The following is a 13,931-nucleotide window of genomic DNA, read 5'->3' as shown; positions in this document are numbered from 1 at the left end:
TCCTAACCAATTAAAATAACATCTGTGGGTGAATAGGACAATTTTCTTTGTCTGAAGCATCTCTCTTTTCCCCCCCTCCCAGGAAGGGAGGTAAAAGGGGGCTGTGACCATAGATGAAAGGTTAACCTGTAAGAGTATAGCTTTTAGAAGTGTATGACGTTGCTTGTATTAGGAAAAAAAAAAAAAAAAAAAAAGGAAGAAGAAATCTTAAGAAACAACTAATTCAGTGCAATTCCTGTGTATAATTACACATTGAAACACACAGTCGCAAAAAGCCCATCGTTGGGGTTTCTTTATAAAGCACACTGGTCGTTTGCCAGGTTGGTGCTGCCACTGTTGCTGAATCAAAAAGGGCATTTACCTGTGACATCCGATCCTGGCCAATATGTCAGTGCGGGACAGAATTGGGAAATGCTTCGAATACTGCCTGTGGTGCTCCTGCTGATGGATTGCAATTGATGGCTGTCAATCAGCTTGTCAGGAAATTATTAAATTAAAAAAAAAAAAAAAGCCTTCATCAAGAGACAGGTAAATAGGTTTGGTGTCCTGAGTATATACCTCTATGTATGTATTGTAATTTCTGCAGTATATCTCTTAAAAAATAATAATAAAAAAATCTCCAGATGACATTTTCATCGGTCAGAATTCAAATATATTTTTGGTGCGTTGTGCTCATTGCGTATGGAGATTTCTGTTAGGAATGAAAGAGAAACCAGGATTATCTCTGAGAAAATGAAAAACATTACAGGGATACGCTCTCAGCTGGTCCAAAGAGTTGTGGTTCTACTTAAAATCTCGTACGTACCTGACTATCCCCATATAACCTTCCCAATAACATGAATCATTTTTATTTATTTATTTTTTTTCCTACGTCCATGTGATTTTTAGTAAGTCCTAATGACGAGTGCATTAAAATTTCAGCGTAGCAGCAGTGTGGTCCCTTCTCAGGAGCAGGAATTTTTCATACTGCTAATAACTCGTCCTGCACTTCAAAAACACGAGCTGCTGAACTACGAGCTTGGCTGAAATCTGAAGGGGCTGAAAGCATGAGGAGTGGAAGGGCATAGCAGCCTGTGTCTAGTAATGAACTTCTGGCTTTAATTACTTCATTGGTTAGAGAAGCTTGTTTCGTTTGAAGGGTTATTGTTTGGAAATGGTAATGTATCTTTTGGATATTTTGTGGGCACTTTCAATTTTTGTGATGCCGTTGATGGTGTTTTTTGCAGTTTTTTGACCATTTCTCTGAAATTTCTCGATATGTTTAAACTTGAGCTTTCGTCTTGACAAAATGTTCCATTTTACAAGGAACAAATCCTTTTAGAATATGTATTTAAACAGAAGAATGTAGAGTCATAGGGGTAGTGTTGAGTTAAAAATGGAAGTACCTCCTTACCTTTAAGCTGTTGCCTGTATTTTTCTAACAGGTGTTGATGCACACATCCGTGATTTGATTCCACAAAGTCATAAGCACACGTTCAATGGTACATCTAGGAGTTGACCTCAGTAGGATCAGGCAGGAGCCCGGCTAAACATGCGTGTGAGCATTTGCAAAATCAAGGCTTAGTTATGCCTCCGTATAACAAAATGCAATTTGACTTGGAAAACGCTTTATCATGCTCTGTAGATACCATGCTACAAACTAGTTACAAACCAGTTGGAAGCACGGGGCACGTATAAACGCACTGGAAAGTCAAGAAGCTCCCTGCTTTGCTAACAATGAAGGAGAACCTGTCGCACGCTGCCGTGTGGACACGTACGGAGCATATGATGGCTATTTATAGCACTAATGACTGTAAAACATTTGCATGCCAATCTAGATAGCTCGTGCACTTCAAAAGCAGATGAGCCAGAAGGTGTGTTGTCCAGAATGGCAGGAGGAGGGGATGGGAAATGAGTATCTGGCATCGCTGGGGTTGCTGTTTAACCCCAAGCGTTGCCAGAAGAACGGAGCAGGCAAAATCAAAATCCCAAGTGGTTTTGCAGCTGCATGGAGGATATCCGGTGCTGTGAATTAAATCCTCCTGCTGCAGTGTTACCCATCCTGAGCATCTTTCTCAACAGTTCTGAAACACTGTCCCCACCTTCGTTGTGCAGACCCTGGGAGATATTCCTGGGATTTAGTTTTATTAGCATATAAATAAGAAATTAAGAGTATAAAAGAGTTCGGGTCAAGTCACGTCTATGGGCTTTGGCTGCTGCGGACTGCTAAGCCCAACCTGAGGTCCTCTCATTCCTGAAATGGTAACTCCCACTGTTTGCAGCATGGGCTAACAGGTTATTTATGGCACCCACTTAGCGCTGACCCACTTACTCAGCTCAGGACAACATCCTGGTGTTTCTTTTCATCCATGCTCTGCTTTCACAGCCAGCCTGGTGGTGGGGACCCCCTACCAGTGCCCTGGGCTGCCCACCCAAAGCCCCATTTTGCTCCCTGCGGCTGTCCTGTCTCTGTGTGCCTCCAGCTCTTGGCTCCCCGTCTGCCCAGTGCCATCAGCTCCTCCCGCTCTGGGTCTCAAAACCAGGTAGATGGCAGCCATCCCTTCACCCATCCACCATCTGTCCGTTCCCTCCCATCCCTCATCTTCGTGTTCTTCTGCTCTGCCTCGATCTCTGTATCGGTAAAAGCAACGTCCATGTCTTTCCCTGCTGCTCCTGTGTCTAAGCATTTGTCAATGGCATGACCATCCCATAATGAGCCTTCCCAAGAAATGATGCTCCACCAAAGGCCAGCCACGATTTTAGGCCGCGTCATTTTGCACAGGGAGAGCCAGCAGGGCTTACAATTAAATTGCTCGGATAATTTGAAGCCTGAATTGTTTGTTATAGAGATCTGAAAATTACTTCTCCAGAAATGCTCAGACAAGTTTGACCCAAGCATGCTGGACCCGCGTTCTAGCTCAAAGTTGAACATTTGCTAGCGTTAAAGGTAATGCCTGGAAAACCAAGAGGCTATCAAATGGAAGTTACTTTCCCTTTTCTTTCTTTTGTCCTCCCTTCTAAAACTAACTAAACAAAGGAAACCGTGTAAAACCGGGGTAGAGTTGTAGTTAGTGGTGTGCATTATTATTTCCTTGTAAAAAGTTAAGTTCTCTTCCTATCTTAAATTTAGCATCCGTTTTTGCTGGAAATGCTGCCGGGACAGCTGTTAGCCTGTTCGAAGCCTTCGGAAGAGGCTGGACAGGAGATGCAGAGCTGCCAGGGGAGAGAAGCCCAAGCGAGTCTGCGCTAACAGGAGGCCTTTTTAAAGGCTTCCTTGAAACACAATATTGTCTTCCAGGGTTAAGCCGGGATAGTAATAATTAATTGTAAATTGAGAAACGGCTTTTAATTCTTCAAAACTAGAAAAACCTGATGCACCAAGCCCACTCACTTAAAGGGCAAGCAGAAATAATGAGATGTGGCCTCACAAGCCAGGAGGCTTTCAAACTGTTCAGCTTCTAGAAATGGAAGTAAAATATGAATGACATTCCCTCCCTTTTTTTTTTCTAATAAATTTAGCGTCAACAATTTTTTAAAATGCATTTGTTTGCTGAATTAATGTGATTTATGTCTTGTATCGCACCATCTGTGGCTATCTGCACACACACAGTTTTTCATCAACACAAATCACTGCAATTACACGACCAGTAGAAGGGAGAATGTTGATCACCAGTGATAAAACCCAAGATGGATTAGTGTCGTGTTTCTTCTATCTTTGTTCCTTATCTTAAAAAGCCATCCTCGGTTGCTTTTTTCTTGTTCCAACTCTTACACTTTTTTTTATTTGCTTGTTTCCTACTACTTGAGTGAGAACCATGGTAGGTAGCAGTAGGCTTCCTTAATGCAAACACAAGGGGGTTGAAGTTGCAGTTTGTGAAGCTCTTTTTGCTTTATGAGGGTGGCATTACTTTGAGTAACAAAAGATTTTATTACAGTATGGGATGATGCTAGAAGTATTTGGAACGATGCTATTTGAGTGTCTTTGCTGCTCATATTCTCTGGATTTGCATTACTGTGAAGATACCCTGGGAGATATCTAGAATCTGTCTGGGCAAATCGATGAGTTCAGGTTGGACTGTGCAACAAAAAATGATTAACTACCGTACCACTGTAATGAAGCCAAAAAAATAAGAAGTAATAGGGCCAAGCCTGTGCTGTTCCTGTAATACTGGATATGTTTGTGTTTGCTTATTTTGACTAAAGCTTCCACTTGTGTTTCTTGAAATACTATGATATGTAAGAAAGTGCTGTATTGTAATCTTTCTTTTCTCTGTTTTTAAAGGCATACGATGGGTTTGCCAGTTTAGGAATATCGCGGTTGCTGGAGCCTTCTGACATGGTTTTGTTGGCGATACCTGACAAACTGACTGTCATGACCTATCTGTATCAAATACGGGCACATTTCTGCGGCCAAGAGTTGAACGTGGTTCAAATCGAGGAGAACAGCAGTAAAAGCACGTACAAAGTGGGGAACTATGAAACGGACACAAACAGTTCTGTTGACCAGGAAAAATTCTACGCAGAGCTGAACGACCTGAAGCGGGAGCCCGAGCTGCATCCGCCGGATGGTGGTCTGGCAGACTTTGCTTCTCAGGACGACTCCGTGTTTGTCAACGACAGCGGTGTCGGCGAGTCCGAGAGCGAGCATCAGACTCCCGATGACCATTTGAGCCCGAGCACGGCTTCCCCTTCTTCTCGCAGGACTCGAAGCGACACGGACCCCCAAAAATCCCAGCAGAGCTCTGGAAGGACTTCTGCCTCTGAAGAAGTTGGGAAGTGTAGCACTACGGACACAACACAAGCACAGCCTGTGTTGGGGAAGAAGAAGTTGCTGAAAGCTGACACGTTAGACTTGAGTGACTTGGCACATGTCAGCGATCAAAAGGAGGACACATCGCCCACCGTTGTCGGTGAAGATAACGACAAGAAAAGACACCAGAGTTCAGACAGTACCATTGGTTTCTCAGAGCAGGAAAAGCTGGGGCATATGGGATCCACAGAGAGCACAAGACTAGATCCTGGTTCGCCTGTCGCAAAACCAAGTTTATCACCTACTTCTAACCTTGGGTACTTTTATAATAAGGATGCGGATCTTGCAAAGAAAACGTGTGCTTCTCCGAGGCAAGCAGAATCTGAATCTGACAACGATGCCAGAACAGCTTTAAATCATGCAGATCCAGCTGCAAAAACAGCCCAGGTAAGAAACGTAAAATTTCTGTGTGCCTGTGAGTCAGCATGCAGATTCCGTTCAAGTCCTTTCTCCATGTTTGTATTTTACACCATATCTTCAGAATAGATGGCAAGGTAGGTTGTGTGCTTTTATTGTTGGGCAATAAATATTTTGACCAGTACGTGATGCTGAGAAAGTGTCTTTATGTGAAAAATGCGTTTATAGGAATTTTCCTCTTGTTAACCTTTCCAATCTCCTCTAGCTAAAGGAAGAAATGTATTCCCCACCAGTCTGAAGAAGATGGCTTCAAGGCTTTTGCCACTGAGTATGGCAACACTTTTCTTCCAACTAATGTATACTGTAGCAAAAACTGAAAAAGAAAGATGTACCAATTCGTTGAGCCATAGTCAAAAAATGTCAACTTTTCAATGCCTTGAAATATACCAACCATATTTCCAGATACTATCTGAGAAACCACACAGCCTTGTGAACATAGCCTACGATGGTGAGGTAGAAACTCCAGAATATTAAATGATGCTGTTCTTGTAGCGGCCTCGAGCATGTTTCTTAACCACAATATCATTTTCCTTTCTATAAAGATAAAAAGTATATGCCCACCTACCTTGCAGATTTGTTGTGAGGATGAAAGTTGAATATTATATAAATGCTGAGCGTTATCAGTAAATAATATCACCACAAAAATATGTTAGAAATGTTATCAACTCTGTTTACAAAAATCCCAAGCCAGGCTTATAATTTTACTCCTGTGAAGAACATTCGTTAGTTTTGGCTTCGCTGGGCTTTGTGCCATCAGCTGTGATAAGAGAAGAAGAATACAGCCAGTGTTACGGATTGCTTCAAACCTTTTTACATTTTTTCTCAAGTAAGCACCACGAGGATTCATTTTATTGCAAGGGAAGCAGCTCATGGATAGGTGATGGCCAAATATTAGTTCTAAAGCCAGCTAATTTCTTTCTTTTCATCGGTGAAGACTCATGACTTTTTTTTTTTGTCTCTATCCTTGTGTACTAGATGAGAAAGGAACAGTTTGGCCCCCAGAGTAATGCAGCAGGGAGATACAGGATGTCTTCCGTGCGGAGCTTTGCATGTGCAAGGTTGTAGGACAAGATGGCTTTAAAGACTTTTGTCTGTTATTAATCTTCTGTGCATTTGCACATGGTAATAAAATCTCAGATGTGAGTCTCAGTCTTAACTGTGAACACGTAGTCATTGATGAGTCTCAGCTGTTTCCATTTCCACGTAGTCGGAGGAGCACAACCTGCAGCATCGCTTCCAGCTCATCCAAAGGCCCAGAGATGCATTTTCCTAGAGTCCTCACGGCTGAGCCTGACTAAGAAGTCAGCACGTGGGAGTTTATATGTATGGGAGCTCATTTCGCAGAAGTCCCCTTTCTGTTCTTTCTGCTCTGCGGTATAATCATTTGCGTGTACAAAGCATGGACTTTCTGGTGGATGTTCACATATATGAAGGAGAAGCAGATATTTTTGCAGGTTGTCTTGCTTTGTACCCAGCCTCTTTGTGTTCAATTTTAAGTTATAAATGAGCGATACCCATATAAGTAGCCAACAAAGCATTATATTTGCATACATATTAAAGTAAATAAGTAAACACATGGTATATTTAACATAGTTAGCTTCCATGAAGCCAATTATTTTTTTTCCACGGTTGCAGTTTAAAGGCATTAAATGTTGATAGAAATTAAGTTTTAAGGGGAGGGAAGTCTATTTGCATTATAAAGGCCTATGAGTTTTTTTTTTTATTTTATTTTACATTTTGATCATCTTTACTTTTCATTTCTGTAGAATGCTGTCACCTCATGAAGCTGCAGTCCGTGTGACTCCTGACCTTTATTATATAGGAAGGCTCCTGGCTGTTAACTACTGTATAAATGTTAAATACCCTGAGGCTGCCGTGCTGTTAATTATATTTCTTTATTTTTAAGCAACGAATGTTGTCAAGACAGGAAGAACTTAAAGAACGAGCAAGAGTTCTGCTTGAGCAAGCAAGAAGAGATGCAGCTTTAAAGGCAGGGAACAAGCAGCTAACGAATACGATCATCCCAGCCCGCAATAAGCAGCTGAATGATGTAAGAAATACTGGCCAATATGGCAGTTTTTACACAATTAACATTTACTGTACATGCTTATGTTTTTGTGGTGTTTTTACGTACGCATCCATGTGTTTTGAAAACGGTTCTGCAAGTAGTCTTGGCAGAATATTTCTTTTCCACGCTCAGTGCCCCAGTGCTGTGATGTGTCGTGTACCCTCAGTTCACTTGAAAAGAGTGTTTCTCCTGCTGCTACGGCCAGCAGACAGATGCCTTAGACTTCACTGGAAGCAGAGGTCTGGGAGCACCTTCTTTGATTGGCACTGCAGTTTCTAATGGGATGAAAAACAAAAGTTACTTGTTAAATGATAGTGGAGTAATTTATGCTATTTTTGATTACTTCTCTTTTTTCAGTTAATGTAAATGCATTCCCCAAGCCTGTGATGTCAACTACTTGCTGCTTCGTAAGTGGTAGTGCACTGAATGAGGCTGCTTGTGACAGTCTTGTAAAAGAGTTGATGGAACAATTCCTTTTTATCACGAAAGTTGATTATGCTGGGGAGATGGGAAAGTGGAGCCGGGGAATGAGCTCCAATGTTGAAGCAGCTATGGTTGCACCTCCAGTGGCCTCAGTGGTGACCTGGAAGGATGCGTACTCTCTGGAGATGAAAGCTAATTAATTTTTATGCAAACCTTTGCAATGTGGGTTTTGTGATTCGAACTATTGTGCATTAGAGACGGTACTGGCAACTAAGAATGTAAATGTAACTGAAAAATAATGATACAGAGAAAGGCTTGAGTTTTTACTGATTCACATCTTTCAGAGGCTAGTCCTGAGGGGCAGATTCAGCTTTTTACATAAATGGGATCACACGATCAGAAAATGAAGACAGTGATTTTACACATCTCATTTCATCCTCTCAACTATCTTGGGTCCATGCTGGACCTTTTTTTCCATAGACGATTCCCCTCCAAACTGGCAAACATTTCTTTTTTTTCTTCAAAATATATTCATACATGTACACACATCTTAGTTGTCTAATGATAATACAATGACATAGAAAATGCTGTGATTGTTTTGTATATAACTTTTTCCTAGATAAGTATAGTATAGGGTAAATATAACTTTGGATTTATTTTTTTAAACAGTTTTTCATATACCAAGCAGCATTAGAGGGATGCTATAGATGACTGGCTATTCAGACAGAAATAACTGTAATTAAAGTTGCCCAACATTTTCTTATTACAAGCCCCTAGTTTTGAAGTTTTTGTAACTTTGCTAGTATTTAATTGTTTGAGCTGAAATTTTCCACGTCAGCTCTTTGCCTTAGGGTATTTTTTTTTTCTGAACCTCAAAAAAAAAGAGCCTATTCAACCATTTCCCTGAATTAGATTGGGTGACTGCTTTATCCATGTTCAAAATGTCTTATGGGAAAAAGGTTCCATCCCCTTGAAAAGTCTGTTCAAAACAGTTAAAGTTGTGTTAATAGCACAAGATCATTAGAGAGCCTTGAAGTTTGGAAAAGTTTGTAAGTGTCAGTAAAAATTGTCCGCATGGGCACAGCACAGCATGAATGTCTTTTACTGTTGCTCTCCTGGTGATCAGGGTCCATTCTGATGCAGATCATAGTACTGGAAAGCAAAACTTTCTCTCTTAGACTCAAACTCCTCCTGCTGATGAAATCCAAACGGGAAGAAAAGAAGGAGCTGCTGTGCTGGCATGCGGAGGAGAGATGCCCCAGGTAGATGGCACGGAGGTAGATGGTGATGTGAAGTCAGAGAGTAATGAAGACTGTGTCTGTGCCACAAAATCCAGCTGAATGGTAGGAGACAGGGACAGAGCTTTCAGGGTGAGCCAGGCTTGTAAAGCTTGGGCAGCTGGATATCCATGGGACCTTATTTCATTTGTTAGAGCAGCTGAAAAATGAATTAGATGGAAACCTGCAAGAGAAAGAAGGGTTGTCTCTTCGTGCTGCTCTGCAGAGCCCAAGTCTCATTCCCCCTTTAAAGTGTTGAGAGATGGTACCTTGAACTCAACATATTCAAGTTGGCAGGTTCTCTGATTTCTAATTTCCAAACCAAGATTATTGGGGATGGGTTTATGGAAGCTTAGAATGCACCCAGCTGTAGCCAAGTCAAGGAGAGCTGTGCTGTGAGCCCCTCTGAAGTCCTGGGTCCTCTGAGCAAACAGGTCATGGGCACTCTTTGCTTCAGCTGACTGTAACATAAGGACAGCAAAAGCTCCTCGGTTGGAAGGGGTTGTGGAGATGTAGTTTGGAAGCTCTTAGACACAATAGTGAAGAGCCCTGAGAGAAGTTAATATTTGTGTGTTCAGAGAAATGTTGAAATAGTATATTTTAAACAAGGTGTAGGGCACACGGTGAACGAGGAGGGTAAAGTGAGTTAGTGAAGTGTTGTTCACACAATTAACATTTTCAGTCATGGCCACTGAAAAAGTAAAGCACTCTGTAGAAAAAATGGAGTCCACACTAAAGACTATATGAAATGAGAACCAATGCAAGGATTTATAGCTAAGGTAACCTGGACATTTTCTTACTTTTGAGCACTTGGCTTTCCAAGCTCAGCGTTCTCTGAATGCATTTCAGTGGGAAATGTGTATTTGAAAGGGGATGTCTTGAATGGATACTGGTATAGTATTCCTATTTGATGTGCTATATAAAAGTGACATACTGTATGCATGTATGCATTAACATATGTAGATGGTAAGATACGTTGATTTTTTTTTTCAACAGATTTGATCTTCATAGAGAGGAGATCTTTCAGTGTGGTGTGGTCATGCCAGTTTACTTATTTGCCATTGCTTATTTGCTTGTTGGAAAATAGCACAGACTGTTCAGTGTTTTCTGGTTATTAAAGTTAATAAGAAGAACTTCTATTCAAGCATCTTCTTCTAGTTGCATTTTAGCAGAGTTGCAACCTGGGCGCAATAATGTGCAGTGTGGTAGCCCCGCGGCAGTTATGATAACCAGAATCAACAGTTCGTAATGTGAGTTGAGTTAGGCTGCTTTTTGGGATGACTTGAGAAGAGAAAATGGTTTGAAATAGGAAGAGTTCATTTTTCAACAAGAAAACTTTAAAAAAGGGAGTCCAATAATTTGAAACGTCACTCATCAAGTTTGCAGTTACACCTTCGTTGACACCTTCGTGAAAAGAGCTGCAGGCAGCCCAGCCTTTGGGAACCAGCAACCCCAGTTAAGCCTGCAGTGTCATTAGTTACTTTTGAAAATCCTGTCTCGTAGGCTTTGCTGTGCTACTTTCCATTTGCCATGTGAGAACTCTGAATTGCTGTTTTCTAAGTAAACAGGTGAGAACAATGTACGGTGTGTGGGGTTGTGTTGCTGCGTGAGGTCATCAGAAGGGAGGAAATTTCCAAGGTTGTTCCGTGGCCATAAATACGAGCTTCCTGGTGTAAGCTCACCTGACTCGTTGTGCTAAGTGTCTTCATCTGCTGATGTTTGTGCTCTGGGGTGCGGTTAGGCCCATAGCGATAGTCTCGTGTGCTTTTTTTTTTTAATTTTTCTTTGTAACTCAGAAATCAGTGAGGTTACGGGAGCAGAAGGCATTGAATTTGCTCATATACCTCTTGGCTCGCTCCCATTTTCCTCTGAATCATGTGTTTCTCATTGTATCCCAAGCTGTATCCTCTTCCCCTTCTATGCTTCATTTTTTTCTTCTCTCTCCCACTATATTCATCTTACCATACTGTCCATTTAAACTGCCCTTTCTCTACTTTTTAACTTTTCTTCCTTAATAGTTGCTTTCTTTACACTTTCTTGCCTTAGACCTCTTCCCTTTGTGCCTTCTGCCCCACCATCTCCTATCCCTGTCATCAATCCACCTGATTCAGACCTCCTTCTCTGCTTGCTTTCCTCCATCCACAGCATACCAGCCCCTTTTCTTTTCTCCTATTGCTTCCCTCCTTGCAGCATGGGAGAAATTTTTCCACTGTTAGATCTGCTCCCCTAGTGCTTCTCAAGAAGGCTTAAATCTGCAAGCTGTGTGTGTGCCAGCCTGTACAGAGGTATGTAAGCCTGTAGGCAGGTATTTGAAGTCTGAGAAGAGACTACATTGGTCAGGAACGGCTTGAAAGCATGCTTATGGGCTGGGAGGATCATAGGAGGGAGGATCCTTAAAATTGATGCAGCCTTTTGGAGACTGGAAGAGTTAACTGAAGAGCTGTATGAGCAGACTAACAGACTTACTGATCCCCTTCTGGATGCCTTTCTCCCTGGTAGATTTACAAATAGCTCAGCCTTTCTTCTCGCTTTCTTGATGTAGGTGTGCATGCAGTGACTCTTTTACGAGATGCTTCTGTCATTCCCAATCTGGTGTAGCAGCTGTAATCACTCAGCTTTTAACCAGGAGAGCCTTTTTATTAGCTTAGTCATTTTTATGTAACTCGCCTCGTCTCGTGATGAATATCACAGTGCTAGGATGGACGTCAGCTCTCCCAGCAGCCACTGTAAAATACAGCCTTGCAGTGATGGCTGTTAACACAGGGGCCTTGTGTGCATGGGATGCTGTAAAGTGCTACCTCCGTGGCCAAGTGGCAGGTTAGAGGGGTCCAAGGCAAGCTGGAAGTGCCGAGGAGGTGCAGGGCCGAAGGGGCTTTCCAGCAGGAAATCCTGACTTGCCAGATGCAGAGTGGAGCCCGTAGTTGTTGAATCTCGGCCGAACTCCACTGTCAGCAAATAGCTGCGAAGGCCAGTGGCAAAGCGTTTGTCTTTTTCTTCTTTAATGACTGGTCCGCACAAAGAATGGAAATTTACTGCAGCTGTCATTGGCTCTGTAAACTCCAATGGTGATGGTTGTGGAGTCAGGGTGATTACAGAGAAAGGAATTAGGAGTTAAGAAATGTGCAGGCAACTTTAATTAACCTCCTTTGTGTATATGCATTATGATGCAGTCTTTAATTATGTGATCACATACTATTTTCCCCAAAGCAATCGTGTCTCATTTAGCTCCGAGGACTGAGGTGACGTAGCAGGCTGTTTGTCCAGAGGACCTCTGTCCTTCTGGTTGCAGAAGTGGAAGGTGTACGGCCAGCGAAGCAGCGATGGCGAGGAGCGAAAGGCTGAGGTCATGGTGAAGGCTCTCAAAAGATTTAAATGTAATGTTGCCTTCGCCTCCGAGTTCCTCATCGGTGCTGCAAACTCTCCCGAACCAAGCTTCCTCCTCGTGGTCATTAATTGTGCATCCTTCCTCTCTGGATGGCCATTTGAGGTGAAGGTTTAATTTGCAGATGCACTGGGCATCCGGGTCCGTCAGGGAAATCAGTTGGAGCTGTGCTTTAGCCATAGAAAGGGCTGCATAAAGCTTAGTATGCTGAAAAAAAAGCAGGTAATAGGCTTCCCAGAGTGAGCATCCAGCGTTAGATCCTTTTAGCGGGATCTCTCCGTCTCAGTTCTCAGCCGAAGAACAGGGTAATAACACCACCACGGGGTGTTGGGAGAAGGGAATGTGATTAATGCTTTTGAGGCGCTTAAATACCGTAGTGATGAGCTCTGTAGAAAAGCCCTTGAAGAAATTAATAATTCTGCCCACAGAGCAGGATTTGAATATTGCAGAGTAAAGCCTGGCGCTACATATTGATGGGTCTGCGTATCGAACAGGGAAAATACCCCAAAGTATTGAACACCACCGGGCAGAGCTCAGCTCCAGGCGGAAGGTGGGCGAGATCGGGGGACAGGAGAAGGCCGTGCCACGGCAAGGCTAATTAAGGTTATGCCCAGCAGTCTTGTTTCTGGCATCTCCTAAAGCACGTGTCAAAGACTTTTAACTGGTTTTTGCAAGGCAGACAGCTTCAGTGGAGAACACCGTACAGCACGGCCTTCATGAGAAGTGGTGCTCATCCGGGAAAGGTTGTGTTCGTCTTCCTAACGCGAGCCACAGATCAGTCCTGAAGTTATTTGGGTTCTGCATGAGCTGAGGATTCCTCCTGAGTGAATTTAGGTGCAGGACTGGGCCCCTCACATGGTTTTGGCCAAAGACCTTTTGTATTTCAGATCTCGCACAGGTTCTGGGATGCAGGAGTTCAATATTGTGATACCCAGAGGGAACTGCTCTGTCTTTTGCCTCTCGTGAAACAGGAAAACAGTAATTATTTCTTCACAACGGCATTGTGAAGATGATTAAAAAATTGTGAGGGACTCCATGTGTAAAACAGGGGTTTAAAAGCATATTAATATAATCTGCAGGAGTGTGTTCAGAGAGCAGGCCTGACACTGCTGCTGTGCCTAAACACAACTGTTGCTGGCCTGTTCTCTGCGCAGAAAGATTTGGGCTTCCTTATTTCCACCACCATTATTTAATATTTATTCAAGTTGAATGACAGCTATAGCTGCCTGAATATATATATGTATAGGTATATATATATATATAAAGCTTGAAAGAGCACTGAGGACTATCTTCAGCTTTTGTAGTAGAACTTGGAGATATGAAGCACCTCACCAAAGAGCTCTTACCTCCAGCCATGCAAACGCAGCCTGAACACAGAGGGCAGCAGGAAAGGGTTATGCCATGAGATTGTTTCTTTCTGTTCAGAATATCACTTTTTATTACTCACTTCCTCAAAGGACTTGTTGCGGCTGTATCTAATTCATATTTAATAAGCTCTTTCTACTTCAGGTGTCAATCTGTTTTGCCCATTACTTTTCATTTTCATAAATATTTGAGTGCAAAGTGATAACTGTT

The 13,931-nt window shown here is 42.4% G+C and overlaps 1 protein-coding gene across 11 annotated transcripts in view; it reads left to right on the top strand.

Moving 5' to 3' along the window:
- EHBP1 (EH domain binding protein 1) overlaps window positions 1–13,931 on the top strand; it is a 208,708-nt gene that overhangs the window by 132,099 nt on the left and 62,678 nt on the right. For all 11 annotated transcript variants that reach the window (XM_084512769.1, XM_084512768.1, XM_084512767.1 and 8 more), the window contains 2 exons: window positions 4,262–5,176; window positions 7,113–7,256. In XM_084512769.1, the coding sequence (XP_084368895.1) occupies window positions 4,262–5,176; window positions 7,113–7,256 (1,059 nt within the window). The remainder of the gene's footprint in view (window positions 1–4,261; window positions 5,177–7,112; window positions 7,257–13,931) is intronic.

Source organism: Aythya ferina (genome assembly GCF_964211825.1).
Source record: "Aythya ferina genome assembly, chromosome: 3".
In the NCBI taxonomy this organism is placed as follows: Eukaryota; Metazoa; Chordata; class Aves; order Anseriformes; family Anatidae; genus Aythya; species Aythya ferina.
Note: the sequence above shows the minus strand (reverse complement) of the source record. Positions and strands in the feature narration are given on the sequence as shown.